The sequence below is a fragment of the Cheilinus undulatus genome, linkage group 7, assembly GCF_018320785.1.
Source record: "Cheilinus undulatus linkage group 7, ASM1832078v1, whole genome shotgun sequence".
NCBI lineage: Eukaryota > Metazoa > Chordata > Actinopteri > Labriformes > Labridae > Cheilinus > Cheilinus undulatus.
The window spans coordinates 16,151,874-16,173,525 of NC_054871.1; the positions used below are offsets into that span (position 1 = coordinate 16,151,874).

The window sequence follows — 21,652 nt, forward strand, 5'->3', positions numbered from 1 at the left end:
GCTCTGTCTCTGGAAATATTTCAACCATGAGTGAAACTGCTCTATCTTTTTAGAAGCTCTGCCGTGTTGTACAGTAAGTGTGTGTGACTGATTGCCTGAGTGTGAGCAACGTGTGTGAGTGTGTGGTAACTAACTGGATTAGAGCTCAGGTGACGCCAGCAGACAGGCAGAGATTACACCTGCTGCTTCTGTGACACATAGAGAAGCTAAAGCATCAGACGTCACGCAGGGAGGAGGAAAAACGAGGGTCATCGGAAATCACTCGACTTCCTGTTTCATTAAATCAATGCAGAGTTGGACGCTACACATGCAGCTCTTATTTAACATTTTATTAATTGTTCAGCTGTGGTAGTGACTTTGTGCTCCTGATTTGTTTTCTGCCTCATATAGTATTAGCTGTCATAGAAATCTAAACAACCGGAGCATTAGTAAAGGTAAAAAAAGAGAATTTTTATCGGGTTTTCATGCAAAAACAGTCTGTGCCAGCAGGTAAAAACATTTTCATTTTGTTTTTCTCAAACACTTAAACACATTTCACAGAACTGGGGTTTGATTTCTCAAAACATGAGGCTGAAACTAGATATCAACTTTGTCAAAACTCTACAAATGTTTTCAAAGTGAAACACAGCACTCAAAACCATGCTCTCTCTTCCTAAAAGTTATTGTTTTTAATAAAGGGTAGGCTTTTTGTCCATAGACTTTATAGTACTACAGTACTGAATACAGTATATTCAACTCAAATGTCACAAGTTTTATGTCATTTCACCTCTGTGAGTACAATGAGAAACACTACAGAGAAAAATCAGTGTAGAGATAGAGATAGAAATATTCATTCAGTGATGCAAAAACAGGAAGTGGCTAAAGAAAAAGACTAACTTTACATCCCTTCACATATTACATTATACATCACATCCTAACCTAAACTTTAAGGTGTTCTGTCAGGTTGAGGTCAGGACTCTGCGTAGGCCAGTCAAGTTCATCCACATCAAACTCTCTCATCCATGTCTTTATGGACCTTGCTTTGTGCACTGGTGCACAGTCATGTTGGAACAGGAAGGGGCCATCCACAAACTGTTCCCACAAAGGTGGGAGCATGGAATTGTCCAAAATCTCTTGGTATGCTGAAGCATTCAGAGTTCCTTTCACTGGAACTAAGGGACCAAGCCCAGCTCCCGAAAAACAAGCCCACACCATAATCCCCCCTCCACCAAACTTTACACTTGGCACAATGCAGTCAGACAAGTACCGTTCTCCTGGCAACTGCCAAACCCAGACTCGTCCATCAGATTGCCAGATGGTGAAGCGCAATTTGTCACTCCAGAGAACGTGTCTCCACTGCTCTAGGAGTCTGCTCTCGCCAAAAATTTCAGGGAGGGTGAAGAACCCTGTCTGTTCTGACATCAAAATTAGATGGACATATATATTTTTCTAAAAACCATGATTTGAAATGTAATGTATTAGGGCCAACCTAAAAGAAGAAAAAAATCAATCAATCAAAGTGCAGGTTGTTATAGCTGCAAAAAAAGAGGGCCAACTCCATATTTAAGTACATGTATTAGAATATAATGTCATTAAAGTTCCCGTTGGTGTAATGGTCAGGCAGCTGAATTTTGGAACTCAAAAATTGCCAGCCAGTTTTGAATGGTATACCATGTGCTTGGGTTTGCCAGCTCTGTTTTTTAAAATCAAGAAATAACCTAATTTTTGTTGCCCTGGTATTGAAATGGGTATAAATATTGTCTTATTTTTACTGGAATCATACAGAAGTTTAAAAAGCTGGTATTGCAGCAACCCCCTCGTATTGTACTTTCTAATGCAAAAAGAGGAAACAGACAAAATATGCTTCCTGTTGTTTACAGATCTATGAATAAGTACTTTCCCTCTTCCTGATATCTTATTTATGCATGTGTCCCTCTTACATGTTTTCTGATAATCACCCATGTTTTAATATGAGCCAATGATAACCAGAGTAAATACAAAACACAGTTTTAAATGATAATTTCATTTATTAGTGGAAAAAAGCCATCTAAACCTGCCTGGTCCTATTTGAAAAAAATAATTGCACCCCCCTTGTTGCATTGCAACCACAACTGGCACAACCAGTCATTAGTTTTAGGTGGTAATTACTTTTTCACATAGGGCAACGTGACAAATATGCAAAAAAAAGAAATCAGGAAGGAAGCAAATACTTATTCTGGATATTTGCATTTACAAACTGCAAGAATAAAAGCTAAGCAGACTCGTTGGTGTCTAATCACTAAGTCCCTGCTTCCTGTGGCACGTGGCCCATATGCCGCCTTATTTTTAGCTGTGACAGTCAGGTGTGTCAGCAGATTATCAGAGGCTAACTTGTGAATGAGAGCAGGTAGGGGATTTGAGAAAAAAAAAAAATCCTGACTGGCGCTCTGTCTGATGTCTGAGGTGATGCAGATGCAGCCCGCCCAGCTGGTCCTATTTTTAAACACTCCCAGAGAGACACTGTCGCCGTCTCTTCCTGCTGAGGTCTGTGAGGCAGTTTAGTATAATCTCTCCTAAAAGACACTTAGAGAAGCAGAAAAAAAGACTGGCTTAGTGTGGTAGTCCCCGGGGAAGAGGGTGGAAATGAAAGCTTTGACAGCAGCAGCCAGGATGCAGTATTTTCACAATGACGAGAGCAGAATGAGGTGGCAGTGAAGCTGTAATTTAGGGTCAGGATCAGCTTTTAAGAATTTTAATGAAGCCTCACAACTCCTGAATTTAGCTTCTGATCTGACTTTTAAATGCTTGGGCCTAAAACACCATTGACCATGACTGGGAGGCACCCAGTCATTTTTTTCAAGTGTGTTGGCGATGATTCTGTTCCAGACACATTTGTTAAAACTGTCCAAGAGTTTACCTGCAGTTCTCTTGATGTATTCATAACCCTCCAAACCCCCAGTGTTACAAAATAAACAGTTCTCTAAACCTTGTAATAACCTTATATTATTAATATAACACCTACCCTCAAGTTATCAGCAAAAGAACCCCAGGGATCAATTCAGGGTAGACTATCATATTTCTCAGCTCTCTTTCACTCATAGTGTGATTTTAATGCATTCCAAAAGGAAAAAGCTGTAGTTTATCTAAAACTCAGCCACAAAGTGGAAAACCATGTAAAATCACAGATCAGAAAGAGTTCTGAACTTCCGATGGCACTGATGTAAGCACCAAAACTGTGCAGCAGGAGCTTCATGGAATAAGTTTCCATGTCGGAGGAGCTGCATGCAAGCCTTACATAACCAATGCCAGGCATTGGATGGAGTGGTGTAAAGCACACTGACGCTGGACTGTGGAAACATGTCCTGTGGAGTGATGAATAACGCTTGTCTATTTAGCAGTCAGATGGGGAAGTCTGGGTTTGGTGGATGCTGGGAGAATGTTACCTGGGAATTTCACCAGATTCAAATTGTGACTCGTTATCCAAGGAAAACGTTTAAGTGTCTTTCAGAATTTATGCTTTAACCTGTTATACTGCATGTTTTTCTCATTTAATTTTTTATTGTATTACTGCAGGAAGAGGTTTAGAGACCTCAGCCTTAGTGGGGTCGACCTGCTAATCTAAAAGATAAATATAATTAACATGTAGTATTGTTCTGAAATGTGGTGCTGAGAAGTATTCCCATAACACTCTTAGAAACAACCAGTCAACTTATTCATTATATTCAATTAACCCATTTATTAATTCTCTGCCCTGAAAAGGAGGAACCCTTACCCTTAAGTGTTAAACAATATTGGCAAGTTATCCCCAACGGTGCTTAAAGGCATCCAGGAAAGAGACCATAGACAGGAAGTAGATTTAAATGATTTATTAATTAAGAAATGTTACAAATGTGATCATTTTCTCGCTCTAACATTCCTTCCAGAAGAATCTGCCAATGCCTGACACTTTAAAACACTAAAGAAAAAAGGATCTTCAGTAAACTGCAGCTCTACATACATCAATTAGTTAAATCACAGTAACAAAAAGTTTGGTTAGCAGAAGCATCATGGTTTGTGCGTGTGTGGTGTGTGCACAAAAAAGGTAACTAAAACTGGCACTGGTTAGATTCATTGACTGAAGCTGTTCTGCTACTACTTTTATTTTATTTCAGTAAATCAGCGTGTATAAAAAATATAAAAAAGGCCATTGTTTAAGATTCAAAAAGCAATTCCAGCTTGTTTAAAATGACACAAAAAGCCATGACAGGTGTTTATCAACTCGCACTCTGAATAAGGCTTCACTCCACTGACCTTTAAATATGTGAGCAAAAATACATTTCCACAACAGAAATACTCAGAAATAAAACTTTGAACTTTCTAAAGTTAACAGTCACCACTCCATACTGCCACCTTCAAGTGACCACTGAAAGCTAGCTCATCTGAAAACCTTCAAAGTGACAAACCTTCAACTCGAAGAGAAAAAGAAAAGCACTAAGTGTGTAGTAAATGTTGGCATATGACAAAAAATGAGGAAGAAACAAAATATATACAGCACGAAAAAACATTGTATGCAATATGCAAAGGCGTCATGTTGCTTTGGGCAACCCAATTCATCCCCACACGCCAAATATAAGCCAGTCTTCACTGAAGACCCCTCATCCTGACATCTCCCACCCCAACCCACCCACCCACCCACCCCCATACATATCCGCTCATACACACGAACATCACGAAACACGATTACGTCACTAAGCCTGTTAGTTTGGAAAAAAGTGAAGCACTGTGAAACTCCTCAAACCCCCCGCCCCCCGCTCTCATCCCTGCCTTCCCCCTCCTCAGTCAGAGAGGGGAGTCAGGGTCTGGGTGCAGTTGTTCCACTCGTCCGTCTCGGGGTTGTACACCTCCACCGTGCTGAGGAACTCGTTGCCGTCGAAGCCGCCCACAGCGAAGATGGTATCCCCCAGCATGGCTACGCCGGCGTTGCTGCGTGATGTTGTCATGCTACCCAGCATCCTCCACTCGTTACGGGCGGGGTCGTACACCTCCACGCAGCGGAGCGCATGGGAGCCGTCAAAACCGCCAACGACAAACATTTTGCCTAAGGAGGGAGGTTGGAGTTAGCAAAATGTGACACCAAAGGTGATAATACCAACACTTTGTATCTTGTCAAAATTTGAATCTTAAATTTTTCAATGCCTTAAAATGATACATTTGCCATTATTTTAATGTTCTAATTAATTATAAAGTAGCAAAGCATCAACTTAACATGGAGGCTGTATTGAAGATGATTGAGACATTTAAAAACAAGTAATAATCCAATTCTGGATCCTGGGAATCCTTTTTGTTGCCATTATATCAAAACTGTAAACAGTATTTTTATTTCACTAATATGTCAAAGTTTAAAATTTTAGTACCATGATGTTCTTGTAACAAACAACCACTTAGGGCCTGTGTCCACAGCTGCCATTTTTTCCACTGGCCGTGCCCACAACCCTCTGGTTCGGAGCACCTGCCCCTATTGTTTCTAGTTCTGGAAAGCTGACTTCTACTTCTCTTGGTAGGTCTGTTTAAAATAGCTCACTGGACTTGACAAAGCTGATATCAGAAGTCTCACCCCTTCTTGTGACAGAGGTGGCATTGATTATAACGGCACTGCTCCAAAACTTTTAACTGTTTTCAACTGCATTGAAAATGAGCAAACTCGCATATAAGGGGGAATGCAGGGGAGAGCTTGACAATCATGGTCCATTAAATTAATGTGTGATAACTGTATTTTATACCTAACCTGAATAATAACTGCTCTCATCAAAGACACACACATTTTTTTCTATTTATATTGTGGTACAATATAGGCTTTTCTAAATCTAAACCCCTTTCTGATAGCAGAATTACATTTATTTTTTGCCAATGTTACAATTGTGGATGGGCACATTGACTAAACCATTTGGAAGGTAATGTCAGACTTCATAGCTAAGCCATGCCAAATGTCAGGGTGCCAAGAGAATAAAGTAGAGGGAACTAAAAAAGCCTTTAAGGGTAAATTAATGAAATAAAAGAAAAAAGGGGATAATTTGGCAAAATGAGTTAGAAGTGGCAAATATTGGATGAAAGTTGCAAAAAGGGTTAAAAATGGTAAAAATTGGCAGAAAATGGAGAAAAGTGGTTAAAAAGTGGCAAAAACTAGATTAAAACACAACTATTGGTTATAAGTGGAAAAAAAAGAAAAATGTGGGGAAAAAAGGGCAGAAACAGTAATGACAAAGGGGTTGAAAAATGGCACAAATTAGTAATTTGAACATCAGAACCCAATCATAGCTAGACACTTTTGGCCCAAAATGATGTAACTGTTAGCCAGGAACCTAGCACCAATGCTATGGATCCAACACATGGCTGATATCATCAATAAATCACAGCTGGGGGAGGCCCATTCACTGGGTTTTTCAGGGGCCCAGCCTCCCCTGTAGGCAGTCCTAAAAGTGAGTACTGCCAGCGTGAAAAACAGCAGCTTTGGACACCTGCCCTTACAAAGCTCCCATAGAACTGCAACCACCTGAGCAATATCTCCCACTATCTCACCTTCATGGACAGCAACGGCAGCTCCTCTGCGAGCCACGTTCATGGGGGCGATCAGCGTCCAGGTGTTGTTCTCCGGGTTGTAGCGTTCCACAGTGTTCAGGCAGTTCCACGACTCTGCTCCTCCGATAGCGTACATGAAGCCATCCAACTCACATACCGCAGCCTGGTGCCTCCCTGAAATCAAATTTTCAATTAAACAACTTTCCACCTTCCCTTCAGGCTGCAAATATCACAACACAAGAGAGAATCTCTGAAAAATTGTTAGCCTGCTTTTAGTCTAATTATTTTACTTGAGATCTTCTCTGTTTCAACAATCCAGAGTCCCAGAGGGATTAATTAAAGCTTCAATAAAAAGACAGATATTGGCTTGTGCTGAACATCTTATCCATTTAATGTTTTTATCTTAAATCATTTTAATAAGGTTCTTTAATCTTCATATGATTGTGTGGACACTTACTGATGTTGAGGGAGGCACAGTTGGACCAGGTCTTGGTCACTGGGTCAAAAGCATCACAGTTCTTCAGGCCCTTCTGCCCACAGGGGTCCGACCCTCCCACAACATACAGCTTGTTGTTTAATGAGCAGACTCCTACGAACAGAGACGACAGAAATGAGCTAAAAAGGTCAACTAGCTCGAGTCAGTAATGAGGAGGTTAGCTGGGTATCAGTGATAAGGTCGTACAAGTTTCCTACTTCAAAACTTTTTGACATCGCAAGTTTGAAAAGATCATTCTGTTATTCTGATGATAGGTTGTATCAGAGAGTACCAGAGATTCATAAACACCTATTTCATAAAAAAGAGCACAGGAAGGAAGGAATCCTTCAGTTCCAAAATTCTGTATAAACAAAAACCCAACACTGAGTGCCTAGTACTTATATTCTTTAGCTGATTTGGCATCAAAACAGATACTGACATTGTTTGACTTTTACTGGGATCATACTGCAGTTCAATAATCTAAAATCATGACATCCCCAATGAGAAGCCATTAAATTCCACATTCAGTTGAATTTTTGAACTAGGTACTGACCTGCGTTGCAGCGATTGGTCCTCAGCTCTGGCACTTGAGCCCATTCATCAGCCTGTGGATCGTACCTTTCCCCACCACTCAGCTCGTCAGAATGTCCATTTGAGCCTCCAATCACATACAGTTGACCCTGATTGGCATGGAAACAAACAAGGATTACATAATGATGTGTCAACCTTTCACTTCAATACACCTTTAAATATCTGTTTCCTAATCTACTTCAACTACATCCATTTTCTGATAATGAATCAATAAAAATAAAACTCCAACATTTGGACAGGGTGGTTCAGCGTAACGCATAAGTGTGTGACTGTTTGCACAAGACAGTTGTTTAAACATGAGACTGGCGCACAGGCAGGGAAAGTGTCAGTTTATTGTTGAGTCAATAAATAGAAGATAAATATGGAGCGTCAAGCGTACCATGAGCACCGCCATCTGGAATCGAGCCCTTGGAGTCCGCATGGGAGCAATGAAGGTCCAACGGTCCTCTTTGGGGTCATAACACTCCACAGTCCTCAAACACTCCTCTCTGTTGTAGCCTCCTGCAGGAACATCAAGTTACAAGTAAGGTTACAGAAGAGTCCTGCTGTAAAGCTTTCACCCAACATTTCAAACACTGAACCTCAGATTTAAATTTCACAAACATGAGCTTCAGCAGAAGGACTGATGGCAAGTAAATTTGCCAACTTTGAGCAGTATATAGCTTTAGTGACATCCCAGTCTAGGTTTAATACATATTACACAAATCGTTGTATAATTTTGGGAACTCTAATCGCCATGGTGCTCACCTGCTGCGATGAGTCTTCCGTTGAGAGCTGCAGTGCCCAGGCCAGAGCGAGCATAATGCATGGGTGACAGAGGTTGCTCCTCCAGCTCCTCCGGCTGCGCCTCAAAGCTAAGACTCTTCATCAGGGAGGGGGTGGCAGAGGGGGAGGTCTGAGGGCTGCTGCGACCATGCAGGAAGATCACACACAACACGCCGTCCAGCACAGCTAGACACAAGTAGTTGTTGTCTAGAGGTAAGTACGAAATTGTTAGAGTCACTTCAGGGGAAAAGGATTGAGATAGTGCTCTGAATTTTGGAAAAAAATAAAAAAATGAAAAAAAATCAAGGCTATCAGCATTGATCACAGTTGGTTCACTTTAGTATTGCTTCAAAATTTCTCACAAGCTAAGGGCTAATAGAGACTGCACAATTTGTGGTGCAACATTGACATATCCCTAGAGGCTCAAACTCGGGCTGTCAAATGTTACGACACTTGGATATTTTTGGATATCACCACTTTTAAAAAGAATCTGTTTATTTAATGATAAACAGTTAAATAAAACTACAAATGTTTCTCAAGACAGCTGCTAAGTAATGCACCTGATAACATATCATGTCGGTTTGACATCAGGACTCTTAAGGATTTACTACAAACAGCTTTCTTTGCTTTTTGGCCAATCGATGCAGTTGATTGATGGGTGAGTAGGACTTGGTGCATTTCATTTTATGCATTCATGTATATATTTGTGTTGGGATGATCAATAGCAGAGAGACAATCCAATCCTGGATTTGGCTGGCATTTCTTTTGGCCTGCTATCCATCTATCCTCTGTTCAATATTGCTGTACATGTATGCAAACAGTCTCTCTCCTGTATATTAGTTTCTAATGTGATACAACATTATGTTCATTCTTATTGTGAATTTTTGTGAAAACAAAAGTTTATCAGAAAAGACAGCTGCTAAGATAAATGAAAACATCAAAACTGCAAGCAGTCCAAGTTGCACAAATGTATCGGTTTCATTTTATCTTTACAAATATTCTATTTAAGTTTAAAATTCTGGTACAGTTCTAGTTGTCATAAAGACTTACTTGTGGTCTTCTCAGAGGCGATGTACTTCCACTCTCTCCTGGCCATCTGTTTGGGGGCATTAGCTGCTTGGTTGGTGGGCGACAGGCTTCCTGAGGAGCTGCAGCTCATCTGTCTCTGGGCACTCTCTCGTACAGGTTTCTTCTGCAAGAGCACAGCGCAGCTACAGAAGCCAAGCTTGCACCACGGGCCCACCATGAGCCAACCCACACCTCAACTACAATTTGATCAAGCTGATCTAGTCAAAATCTCTGCCATTTTAAAACAACACACCACTGCAAACTAGTCTCAGACCATGTTACAAACATTCAGTTGCATCCAAAAGAGGAGGATCTAAAGACAGGCATAACTGGCCCAAAACTGGTTTGTTTAAAACCTAAATATGGTTTCAATGGATGCTCAACAGCAAAGCCAGGCAGGCATGATCGCTTATTCATAGCCAATCTACTGCCATTAATTTTTACAGTGAGATTAAATGAACCATGTCTACTTGTTGCCAGGCACAGGCTGTGTAGTGTTTTTATGCATGGCCAGGCACACACTTTAATAGTACCCGACACTGCCAAGCAAAAATGTGACTTCATCACGCAGAAGCCAGGCACAAGCTGCTGAGTACCTGAACAAACTGAAGGTGTTCCTCCTCGCCACCAAACACCTCACTGTGCCCCTCAATCACCAGCCCTCCATCCACCAGCTTATGGTCAGGTGAGTAGTACAGCGTTTGCACCTGTAAGACAAACAGGAACAACACACCCATGTGGCTGTCTCCATGGCAACACACTGAGAGCCCCGGCATGAGGGGGGAAGGAGTAAAGGAGGAGGAGGAGGAGGAGGAGGAGGAAGGAGGGGAGGGCAGTGCTGTGAAGAGGAAGAGGGGGATGGGACGAAGGCTTGGATCTTCAGTTGCTCTGATGGAAATCTTCCTTTAAAAAGACACAGACGCAGGCTGCTGCCACAGCATGGAGTGGGTTAAGTTTTTCGAGCTTAAGAAGGTATCAGACAGACAATCTCCTTCATTTGCATCTAAAAAAAGAAGGAGCTGGTGAAGAATGTGAGGCTGCATCTGGAAAGACCCTCTGTGAAGAGTGAGGAATAGGAGGAGGGGCTGCTTGTGGCTCTCTTTCCACCCTTGCTGCCTGGAAACCGGGTCCTCTAGCTGAAGGAGTTGGTCATTGTGTTGGCAGCGACAACAGGCAGTCAAATCCAGATGACTAAAGTGCAGTGTGTTGTTGTTAGAACTATCAAGCTTTTCTTTCATGACCATACAATAATTTCAACCAAGCAAGATCACAGAGATAAATTTCAAAAGACATAAAACATAAAACAAGAGCATGGTGAAGCCATGTAGTTACTCATTTAACAGCAACTTCTGGATGAAAAAAGAAAGGTGCCTATAATTTTACCATAATGTGTATCTGATAGCTATATCATCTGTAATATTAATCCAATTGTAGTCAGACTCGATACAGTATTTCTACTGAGTGGTGGGCTTATGTGTGTTGTCACTTTCTGTCCAATGCCAGTAAGTGGGTCCTGAATTTGCCAGGGAGAATATAATGTTATGTGCAGTAAAGTGGCATGATTAAGTTGGCCTATTTGAGTGTGATGTATGGATTGCTAAAGGTCTGTGATTCGTGGGTGCTGGTAAATGCAGAAATGGGTTGCATCTGTATATGTGGCACGGACAGATGGGAGCACAGTGTTGCTTGGCTGCAAAGAGAGGCTGCTGAGAGGCAGTAGTGCTCCTCTCTTCCCTCTCTTTTCTCTGACTCATTACCCTGGTGGCTCAGTCCTGGCTCCTCAGTCTGGTCTCCTGCTGCTGCTAATAAACCTACAGGAGAGATAAATCAATGGGGAGGAGTGCCTGTTAGTGCTGGGGCGACAAACACGCACCTGTTCAGATAGTAAAGTGGCATTAAGACAGTATATTTAAGGGTCAGACCTTTTGAGGACCTTTGAGAACCTGTGATTTGTGTTTCAGAGGAGAGGAGCACTGTAATACTCAAATGGGGGTGTACGAAAAACCAACCACATACCCAAAAGAGAACAGTGGAAACGAAAAAAAGAAAAGCAAGAGCGAATAGCAGCTCTTATCAGCTCACCTCTAATTTGTAGTATGGTTCAGGGATACAGAGTTTCTTACTGCAAAAACCTCAACAAATCAGAGGGAAAAAACAACAATCCTGACATAGCAGCATGACAGTGGCATGCCATTTCTACTTCAGCCCCCTTAATGACTTCTTAACGTCAAAAACAGGAGGAGTCGGAGGGAGGGGAAGGGTAGGAATGAATATCAGCATCCCTGTTTAGACTGCAGGTGTCGATACTGACCTCCTCCATGAGTCGTTCCAGTTGGTCTCCGTTCTCCCAAAGGCTCCGCTGCACCCAGTTGAGCACCTTCGAGTAGAGCTTGCCGTTGCTGGGCAGTGTCAAGTTGTCCTCTAGCATTACTTCTAACTGTAAACACACAAAGGCAAGGAAATGGGAGTAAGTGTCACACACAAAAGGAATAAAGTGAATGCTTAACTAAGGAAATCAATACCATCTTGTGTCCTCTTGTGCCCTTTGGAAAACTTGATAGTACTGGCTTATTATTAATTTACCCAACAATGGAGATATGTGATTCATTACCTTCATAAAAGCTTGATTTTGCCATGGAGACAGGATTCACCTTAGCATTGTATTAAATTGTATGGCAACCACTCTCACAATGCCTTAGTACAGTTAACAGGTTTTTACACGGCCTTGAATGCATCCTAAATTTTCCGATAGTACTAATGTAGGTTTTGATCTAATGTGCATCTTTTTATCAAATTTTTTAAAATTTCTGTTGTCAGACAGTAGGAATTAGTTGAATGACCATGTAGTCAACTGTCATTACTTGTTAGAATAATCAACACAGATTACACTGTCTAAATAGTTAACCATTTTAGTACTTAATATAACTATATTTCAATGAATACTCTAAGTGCAGAGGAACACTTGGATCTTCAATGACAGCTTCAAATTTCTGTTTTTGCATGTCTATTAGTCAAAAAGCATGTCATTTGAATGGCTATGAATGGAAAAATCAAACCAATAACTTATTTCGAGTAAAAAGCTGCTAAGTAGATCAATTCATCCTTTAACACACAAAGGTATAAAACACACAAGTCTGTACACCATGCTTCATTTTATATGTTTCACTTGCACAACCTTGTCTACCTCTTCAAGGGCAGACAGTCCTCATGTTGAACTTAAGACTACACACTGTAACCCGCCTACACTAGGACTTATTTTTGCATTTGTTTTAAGTCCGCTGCCCTAAATACAGCAGGATTTAACTTCTGTAAGAGGGAGACCCTTATACTCCGAGGGTTGTTAATCTCAGACTCATTCTCAAGTCAAAGACGGAAGGTAAAAATAAAAAGCATAATCCTATCTGTTCTTTCAACCTAAGACCTCCAATGCTGGCTAGTTTTAATGCAAGGGGGAAAGGGGGACAACCTCAAGCAACCAATGTCAGTAGTCATGGTTACAATTCACTTTTTACAACTTTGACTTCTTGCATGTTTTTATAGCTTTCTATATGCACAAGGTAGCTGCATGAACAGAAAGTTCAGCCATATTATCAATAAGCTGTTGGTACAGGACTTGTTTGAAAATTGTAGCATGTGTGCGAAACTGAGCCAGTACCTTAAGGCGGGGAAGTTTGAGGAAGTCATCCTGTTCAGACACTTCCAGAAGATGGTCCTGAATAAAAGCATCCACCTTGGACAAAACTCTGGCATCTCCCATAGAGCTGGCAAAGTTTCGGAAAGAGATGGCGTTCTGGGAATCCATTTTAGACAGCAGGTAGTCGCCACAAATCTGACAAGAAAAAGATAAGTTAAAGTCAATTAGAAGGTTTTTTGTAGCCTGTAAAATTCAGAATGATAAAAATTGCACCACTGGAGCAGTGAAGTGTTTATAAATAAAATATACCTGTTTGACTCGTTCCATCTTGAACCTTTTGGCTGCAGAGTAAACCTCCTTGACCAGTTCCTTGTCTGCTTTAAGCCTATGTCACACAAAGTAGACAGAAAAAGAGGTTGTCAGTCATTGTGAAAAACTGAGAATTTGCAATGATAAGGTCAAAGGAAAAAGGTCAAAACCCAAAGGTGCTACTTACTGGGCAGTGTATGCATAGTTAAGCAAGATCTCCACAGCCTCTGGGTCCAAGTCCTCAAAAGTGACATGTGAGACTCCATGAGGCTCATTGTCACTGTTAAAGATCTCAAACAGGTAGGGACTGCAGCAAGCCAGAACAGCACGGTGAGCCATCAACTCATGACCACATACCTGCACAAATGGAACAAAAAACAAAGTGCACTTTTGAGTTTTATGGAAGACAACTGCTACGATACTTGATAAATTTTGTGTTTCACATTAGGAAAACTTGAGAAATGTACCCCTTATGTCAACTAAGAGAACACTTAATGTTAAAAGTTGACATTTTAAGTGATCATATTTCCTTTGCACCATCTAAATCTCAGTCCCTGACTGGCTGCATACATTTCTCAGTGGTCTGCAATAGAAAAGTGGTGGGAACAGTCTCTAAACCGAGATATGAGAGGAATGAGAACATGACAAAACTAAAGCCAACAGTCTAATCCTGTTTTTGGTTGCATGTCTGGAATGCTACAGGAGTCATAAGAAAAATATATCACTCATGAGTCAAATAAAATGAATTATATGATATCTAAACTGCACATTCAGTTCATAACATACCTATCACATTTCCGTCTTGTTATGTATTCAACAAACTTGTGATTCAACTTTGTTCTCCCTTATGCTTTAAATAATAACTCAGTAGCTTTAACAAAAAGTTCCATGTCACGTGTATGAGATTTTGCGTGTTTGCATCAAGCATACCTGTAGTCTAACATCACAGAACTGACCACTCTTCCTCAGAGCGTTCATTTTGGCCACGGTGGAATCCAGGAAACTCTCATCCTCAAAGATCAAATAACCATTTGGAATCATCTTGGAGAATTTTTAAGGTACGTCTGAGGTGGAAAAATACAAAAAAAAATACATGTTTATTTGCCAAAGCCATCTCAACCAGCATGCTTGTTTTGTGCAAAATGTTCTCAACTGTGCAAGACTGTAATAGCTGGCATTATTAATTGATGACCAGAGAGCGGATTAGGATTAGATGGCTGCAATGTGCATTGTGTATGATAATCCACTATATGCATTAGTCATGGCCTTACCTAATGGAGTATAATGTAAATCCAGGGAAGTGCCACTTCTAAGAGTAGAACAGGAACCAAAGGTAGGCGGCAGGCAAAGCAGACTGTGATCACAGAGGAATCCAAGTCTTCTTCACCCGAGGAGAGGGACGGGGAGATGTTAGAAGAAATGCCAGTTGACTAAACGGGCGTGAGCAGAAGGGAGAGGGGGAGCAGCCGCACGGACAAACTATCAGGCTTGAAGCGACTGTAATCAAGTCCTCGAGATCCCGTTGGCTATAGAGTTGTACTTATTCTCTGTTGGTCATACATTATAACCTAGAAGAAATGAGAAAAGGGAAAATATACATGAGTTTCATTATTTAAGTGAATAGTCCCAGCTTGAAAAGGCTGCCACCTGTTCCTGGCACCCATGACATGCTACCACAAGTCACTCCACGTGGTAAATCAAGACAGCCTCACACTCAGGACTGCGTTTGAGAACAGGGCTTTTCCTTCTACTCAGGGTCCTTCAGACAGATTCTTTCCACACAGGAACTCACAGATTCAAAATTACCAAAATGCACAAAAATGAATTTGCTATTAATCTAAAGAAAGTCTACCAGAATTAGGATACAGTAACCATCAATCCAACCACATAATCCATGTTGAGTTCAGGAGGAAAACACAGCATTTAGTCCTAATATACCTATAAAGGCACAGTGTATGGAGCCAAATCCAACCCTTTGACATTCCTCCTCGACAAACTATTTTCCATTAGTGCTTTAAGTCTCCGCACCTGCTGCTACATCCAACCAGGTTAAAGAAATCCATCTCTTGCCTTCAGCTCTGTCTCTTCTCTTTCTGCAGCAAGGCCCCTCCAGCACTAACTTATGTGGCAAGCCCCTGTGGCTAGCTCCTCCCTATGGGAAAGCCTTGACGTACAAGGAAAATTAAGGAGGGAACAATTTGTGACAGTTTGCCACAGCCAGTCAAATTGTGAGATATGTTGGTTTCTCTTTTTTTAATACAATTTCAAGGCTGCACTATTGGCCATCATATAGAAACCTGACATACCATGCAAGACACACCCCTTGACTTGCCCACATGAGCATGTCTGGTCTAAAGCCAACCCTCTATCCAAGACATTTTGTACTGCTATTAAAAAAGTTTGGATGCCACCTCATTCCACAGGACAGCAACTCTATACTCAGCTCAAGAAAAATGCACAGACCTAACATGAACCAAATATCCACAACAAAAATTAACACAACTGATGTAATCCTAATGCATGACTAACTCATTGCTGTGCCATCTGTAGTCTGAAGCCCAGCAAATAATTTAAACTGCAATTCCAATAGTTTTATCACCATCCCATATGGAGAGAACAGACAAGACTGACCACAGCAGCTGCCCCATAGTCTGAAACTGTATCCACACTTCATGTGACAAGGCTTTCCTGAGTACCACTAGCCTTGTGCAATTCTAACTCGTTGGAAAGAGCTGTGATTTCCTCAGCCACTGCACATGTAATTTACTCAACACTCTAGCTGTGATCAGAGGCACATTTCCGTTGCAGTGTGTGAATGATACGGCCAGAATTAAAAAAAAAAAAAAGCCCCGTGCACACAACTTAGATAAGTACAAGTCAATGATCAGAGCCCTGCATCAGATTAAAGCAGACCTCTGCTCCTCCAGCAAATATACGACTCAAGAAGGCATTTCACAATCTCTTTCCCAGACAATGAATATTGAAAACCAAGAATTTTCATTTAAAATGAAGCTTTTCATGAGCTTTATCATGCACAATTTGAGATCTTCTTACACTATACAAAAAGCATGTGTAAACTTCAGGATACAGCATTATCTCTTAGTAAGATACAAACAATAAGAAGAGCCAGGCTGGCACTAGGGCAGAAAAACAGTACGTCCTTTATGTGCTGCTGAAATAATAACCGTATTCTCTAAAGTCAGATGGTGAGGAGGAAAGGTATAAAAACACATTCTTACAAATTCAAGGCCATGTGTCAAAAGTCCTTTGTGCTAACATTTTTCTCATAACAGCAGATTTGTTCGTAATGCAAGACGTCAGTACACTTACAATGCAGCACATTATCTTTGTAATAGTAATCAGTCTGTGTGTGCCTTCTATTTAAATAACAACTGTAAAAATAATGATAGCAAAACGTGTATGAAAAGTGCTAAGTAGCTGGCACCTTTGTACAGCAGTTGTCTGAACAAAACAACATACTTAAATCTTGTGACCCAATGAACTCAAAACCACCATGCTCTGAGTGAATGGCTCCAGATTCAAGTATCAGAAGGAAAAAGTGCAACCAAATTACTCTGCCTTTTATTCAGCTTTACTGTCCTTAAGCATTTGAGCAGTGATGGGAAAAAAGGACAAAATGCACAAGGAAAGGAGGTTGGCTACATCAGTCTCAAGGGAAGGGTGGAATACAGGAACCATTAAAAAAATTAAACTGCTTTGCTGTGGAAAAATAGCCTTTTGCCATTTCATAGTGCTCTCCATCATCTGGGTTTTATTAGAGCGTTTCAACTAGAAAGATGTTTGGCATGTTCAGGGATCACTTTACCAAGTGCCGCGCTAGGCTACTTTTTTTTTACCTCAGCAAAGAAGTGTGAAAGGCGGATGTGTTAAACTACTGAGCTAGGACTGCTGAGAAATGTGGCAGAGATTTTATGGGCAAAGCTAACAAGCACGATGTAACATGCTAGGATATAGTGTTTTTGTATTGCACTGAGCAGCCTTTATAGCAAAGTTGGCATAGAAAGCTATAATTCACCCTGTCTGTGTGTGGATGGAGGAAACACTGACCCAGTTTTGTGCCGTTATGCAATATCTGGCAGAAGGCCCCTTGTTGAGGCTAAAAAACTCAATTCCCCCTTCATGGCTAGGTCCATCGCTTGTTGCCTTTTTCCTGTCTCTTTTCACCAAAGTGCTCTTAACCCATCTTTCTGCCAGGCAGGCCCACCCCACCATTTTCTAGATAATTCTTCAGTACAGAGTTGCTGCCTTGATCGCGGATATGATTAAATACCCAGCCGTCTGCTAACTGATGAGACAGTCTCACAGTGTCAACCTTAAGATGGAAAATTACATTTTAGGAATAAAGCTGGCACACAAAAATCAAACATTTTGTTGCCTTCTTCTATGTTAAGTCCTTGTCTTTTGTTTCCTTTACCCACTGAGGAATTTTAGAATGCCTATCTATCATTAATTTGAAAAATATGTCATACATGAGCATGAATAAACTTTAATATATCCAACATTTGGTTGACAACATTGTAGTCAAAATAAGCAAAATTTTAATGTTGTGAAACATCAAATGCAACAAAATGCAATTCAAGCCTATTTGTTGACTTCTTTACAACTAACCTGCAATTTATAACTTGGAGAAAAGGCAAAAATACCAGTTGATACTAATACTAATTGCAATACAGCTGAATATGAAGACATCAATAGAAAAAACAGAACCTACAAAAAAACAGATGTGATCAGGACCAATTCATTTCACATTATTTTGAATTAATATAGGAGCCAAGCCTTTCAAAATTATTTTCAAGTAAAACTAGCCACAATCCATGAGGCCAGCGAAGCCCGACGTTGTATAGTATATCAGACATAGATGATGCAGGTCTGCAGTGAACCTCTCTATAAGGCTTTTCTCTCAAACCAATAAATTATGTGCTCTCGGCAATGGATACACTATAGAATGTGTTAGAGTATCACTGCTCTAGTCAAGTTATTACCCCAGAGGTAATAACTTGACTAGAGCAGGAGCAATATCGACTAGACAAGTCAGTTTTGTTTTTCAAAATCAATGTATAGTCAAAAAAGAAAACAAAAAAGCCCAGCAGAATTGGTCAGCTCTATGTGTAGATAAATGTGCATACGCCTCAAAGCCAAAGAATAAAAGGAGGGAGAACAAAGATACAAAAGAGAAAGAGCGAGATTGTTCACAACTTTGTCACAGAGGGGTAGCTCTGAATGTATTTTCTCTCTCCATTTTCTCATCTGATTAGTCAGGCACAATTGCAGGTCTGACGCTGAACAATCAATGCTTGTTAGACAACCCCCTAGTGGTGAAGAGAGGCATGGCTGGGTTTTTCACCCAGTTTCTCTGTGGAAATTTACTGCCTCAATAAATCACCTCACTAGTGGGGGAATCTAGTTAAGATCAATCAATAGAAAACAGAAGGCTGGAATAACACTTTTAATTTATTTTTTTAAATATGAATCTCATGAGATTCTGCAAAGATTTGACAAAGGAGGAATCAAAACTAAAAATATCTCAGCATAACCACTGAACAAGGTTATAATATTATATAAACCAAGATTCAAACAAAGGTATCCTAAATGGTATTTTCCATTTCACAAAATCATTAATCTGCTGTATTATTTGGGGGATTTTCCACGTGGTTGCTGGCTCCAGCGCCAGATTAGAAGCACAGTAGGTCACACTCTACCATGGTATTAAGACAGGAGACACGATAAAGCACTTCAGGAAATCTGAAACGTTAAGAACTGGCTAGACAATTTCCCTGGACTACATAATCGATACAGCTCAGAAAGGGTGAGGAGTCAATACTTTGCCAAGACTGGTCACAGCCCATAAAATCTGACACAATATGGCACCATAAGGAGGGTGAGTAAAGGACAGGATGTACCCACGTTGGGGGATGGCATAGTCTGTGCCACAGCCTTACAGTGGGGAAGTCTTACAATTGGCCACCCAGTATCTACTGTTTGCCTATTCGCCGCAAAGCAATGCCATTAAGCTGCCTGCCTCCCCCTCCTCCTCTTGTGGAGTAGCTACTGTACCAGGGCCATAATGTCTGGCGGTTTGCCAAGAGCCATATACCTTGTCCCGGCATATATCCCGCCATTAGAAAGTAGGTCAGCAACGAGAGCCCTCTCAGAATCTGATTATGTCGATTTTACAAGAATATCAACAACACCAGACAACAGAAACGCCTTAGCTCAAGCATTTAAGTGAAGGCACCCTGCTAGCAATCTGAAGAGAGATGGAGAGAGGCACGCTTGAAAGCTGTTAGCATGTTAGCCTTCTGACTACACTACCTGCTGCTGCTTAGCTAGAAAGGGAAGCCATGAGACAGCCACGCCGGCTCAATTACAGAAACTGAACTATGGCGGAAACGTTTAGTTTTGTCGCCGACTTACGAAGAAAACTGTCAACTCTCAACAGTCAGCCGAAAATAAACGTTAAATTAAATGAGCACATCATTAGATATCACCGGCCGAGCGGAAGACAGCGGTATGTGTGACATTGTCAGCGTCCGTAACGCCACAAGATTTATTCCAGCATTTTACAACCAGTTTAAAGTAAAACTAAAGCTACCATTCACTATAAACGAAAATGAGATATATATCAATGCCTTAACATAAGAATGACAGTGAAATTGGCTCCCCTCTGTGACGAATTTCAGATTTAACGGTTCCTCCACATTTCCCGAACCACGTTATTCGACAAAGACACATTTGCCCTCTAAATATTTGATAAAAGCGAAAAATATCTTACCTGAGGCGTTTGACAACAAACGATATTAGACATATTTAATCTGAATTCAGAGTTTGGTTGGTTCGGGCAAGAAGAAACGCGCAACGCGGCTTCAGGCACGGCTCGTCGGGCTGGTGGTAGGTGTCTTTTTTTCTCTGTAGGAGAAGCACGTCCACTCTGCGTCTAGTCTGGACTAGATCTGACAGTATGGCCAGCTAGCGAGGGGAAGGCGCGCTCCCGACAAAAAAACCCTGCGCTACTGCCACGCCGCCTTTGACGCAATCGCTGATGGGCGGGAAAATAACGCCCACTCCCACTGTGGAAGTGATGAAATCCTGTGAGTACAATGCAAAGCACCTGGAAGACAGGTAGAGAATTTTCTGATGATTTTATCACAACAGCCTGTGAATGATGAAATACTGTAACATTGTCATGGCAGGTAGTGTTAGAGGTGGAAGTCACTGCATAAAGAAGATTATTTAATCCATTTCTGACGCTGAAGTGGCTAAGATTCCTTGAATGTCCTGCAATTTTTCATTGAGATAGATAGATAGATAGATAGGTAGGTAGGTAGATAGATAGATAGATTCAATAATACATTAAATATCCAACATGTAGTAAGAAATATAAAGCAAGTAAAATAAATAGATTAAATAAATCAATACCAAGCAATTCTAATAAAAAGATAGGTAAATAACATAAGAGATAATAATAAAATAAATAAATGATATAATACAAAAATCTTATTAAAAAAATAAATAATTACAGTAGTTATTATATTAAAAAATAGTCATAATGGCTATAATTATTGTTGACAATGATAATAATAATTCTGTATAAACAAAAGAGCCCTAACATAATACTATTAATACTTTTAATATAAATAATAATAAGTAAAAAATAAATTGAATAATAATGATAGAAATGAAATTAATACATCAAAAATAGTGACCAAAGGAAAGATTCAAACACCACACCACCACCATGAGCAGGACTGCCTACACATATTAAAAACCAAAGAAACAAAATAAACAAAAACATTTTTAATAATTGAATTTCTACATTTAAACCCATAGTTTCAAAGTTAGACCCAGGTTATTTATACATACCGTATTTATACATAATAAAATATGACATTTATGGATTTATTTGTTCACTGCTTTGGCAATGCAACATATGTTTTTCACATCTATAAGCCTTTTTTTTCTTTCTTTTTTTGGATATATTTTGGGGCCCAGAATTTCCACCAAAATTAAAAAGGCCAGACTTGAACCCAGGCTGCTCATGTATACGAGGCTCAACCTAACCAGTCTAGGCCATCTGCAACCCCAATAAAACTTGTTGAATTGAACTGAATGGCAAAGAAAAATATACTGTACAATTTTCTTCTGTGGCTGTACAATTCAAATGGAGCTGATATATTGTTAAGTTTAAGCAACGGTCTAACTATTTTATCAAATTAACAAATAATGACTGAAAGAAATTAACCTCTCATATTAAGTTATGGTAAGTTCTTATCTGTTTG

General features: G+C 40.3%; 1 protein-coding gene across 3 annotated transcripts; it reads right to left on the minus strand.

The window, feature by feature from the left end:
- Nucleotides 1-4,638: 4,638 nt before the first annotated feature.
- On the minus strand, nt 4,639-20,350 carry ivns1abpa (influenza virus NS1A binding protein a). Of its 3 annotated transcripts, none has more exons than XM_041790961.1 (15): nt 20,149-20,350; nt 14,627-14,923; nt 14,286-14,419; nt 13,543-13,712; nt 13,356-13,431; nt 13,068-13,241; nt 11,724-11,849; nt 10,009-10,119; nt 9,395-9,536; nt 8,327-8,551; nt 7,959-8,080; nt 7,542-7,668; nt 6,971-7,102; nt 6,514-6,687; nt 4,639-5,035 (listed from the first exon to the last, which is right to left on the minus strand). In XM_041790961.1, exons 3-15 carry the CDS (start codon nt 14,394-14,396, stop codon nt 4,773-4,775), a joined length of 1,953 nt encoding a protein of 650 aa, XP_041646895.1. In that variant the 5' UTR covers nt 14,397-14,419; nt 14,627-14,923; nt 20,149-20,350; the 3' UTR covers nt 4,639-4,772. The 3 variants fall into 3 exon arrangements, with proteins under 3 accessions (XP_041646895.1, XP_041646897.1, XP_041646896.1); XM_041790963.1 differs by lacking the exon at nt 20,149-20,350 and adding an exon at nt 15,384-15,473; XM_041790962.1 differs by lacking the exon at nt 20,149-20,350 and adding an exon at nt 15,294-15,442.
- Between the last annotated feature and the right edge of the window lie 1,302 nt (nt 20,351-21,652).

Bases quoted from the DNA above. Each gene is read 5' to 3' on its own strand.
- ivns1abpa (XM_041790961.1), bottom strand. From the start codon at position 14,396: ATGATTCCAAATGGTTATTTGATCTTTGAGGATGAGAGTTTCCTGGAT. The intron at 7,103-7,541 runs GTCAGTACCTAG...CTCTGTTCGTAG, and splicing joins GACCAATCGCTGCAACGCAG to GAGTCTGCTCATTAAACAAC. The intron at 5,036-6,513 runs GTGAGATAGTGG...CTCCCTCCTTAG, and splicing joins TGCCGTTGCTGTCCATGAAG to GCAAAATGTTTGTCGTTGGC.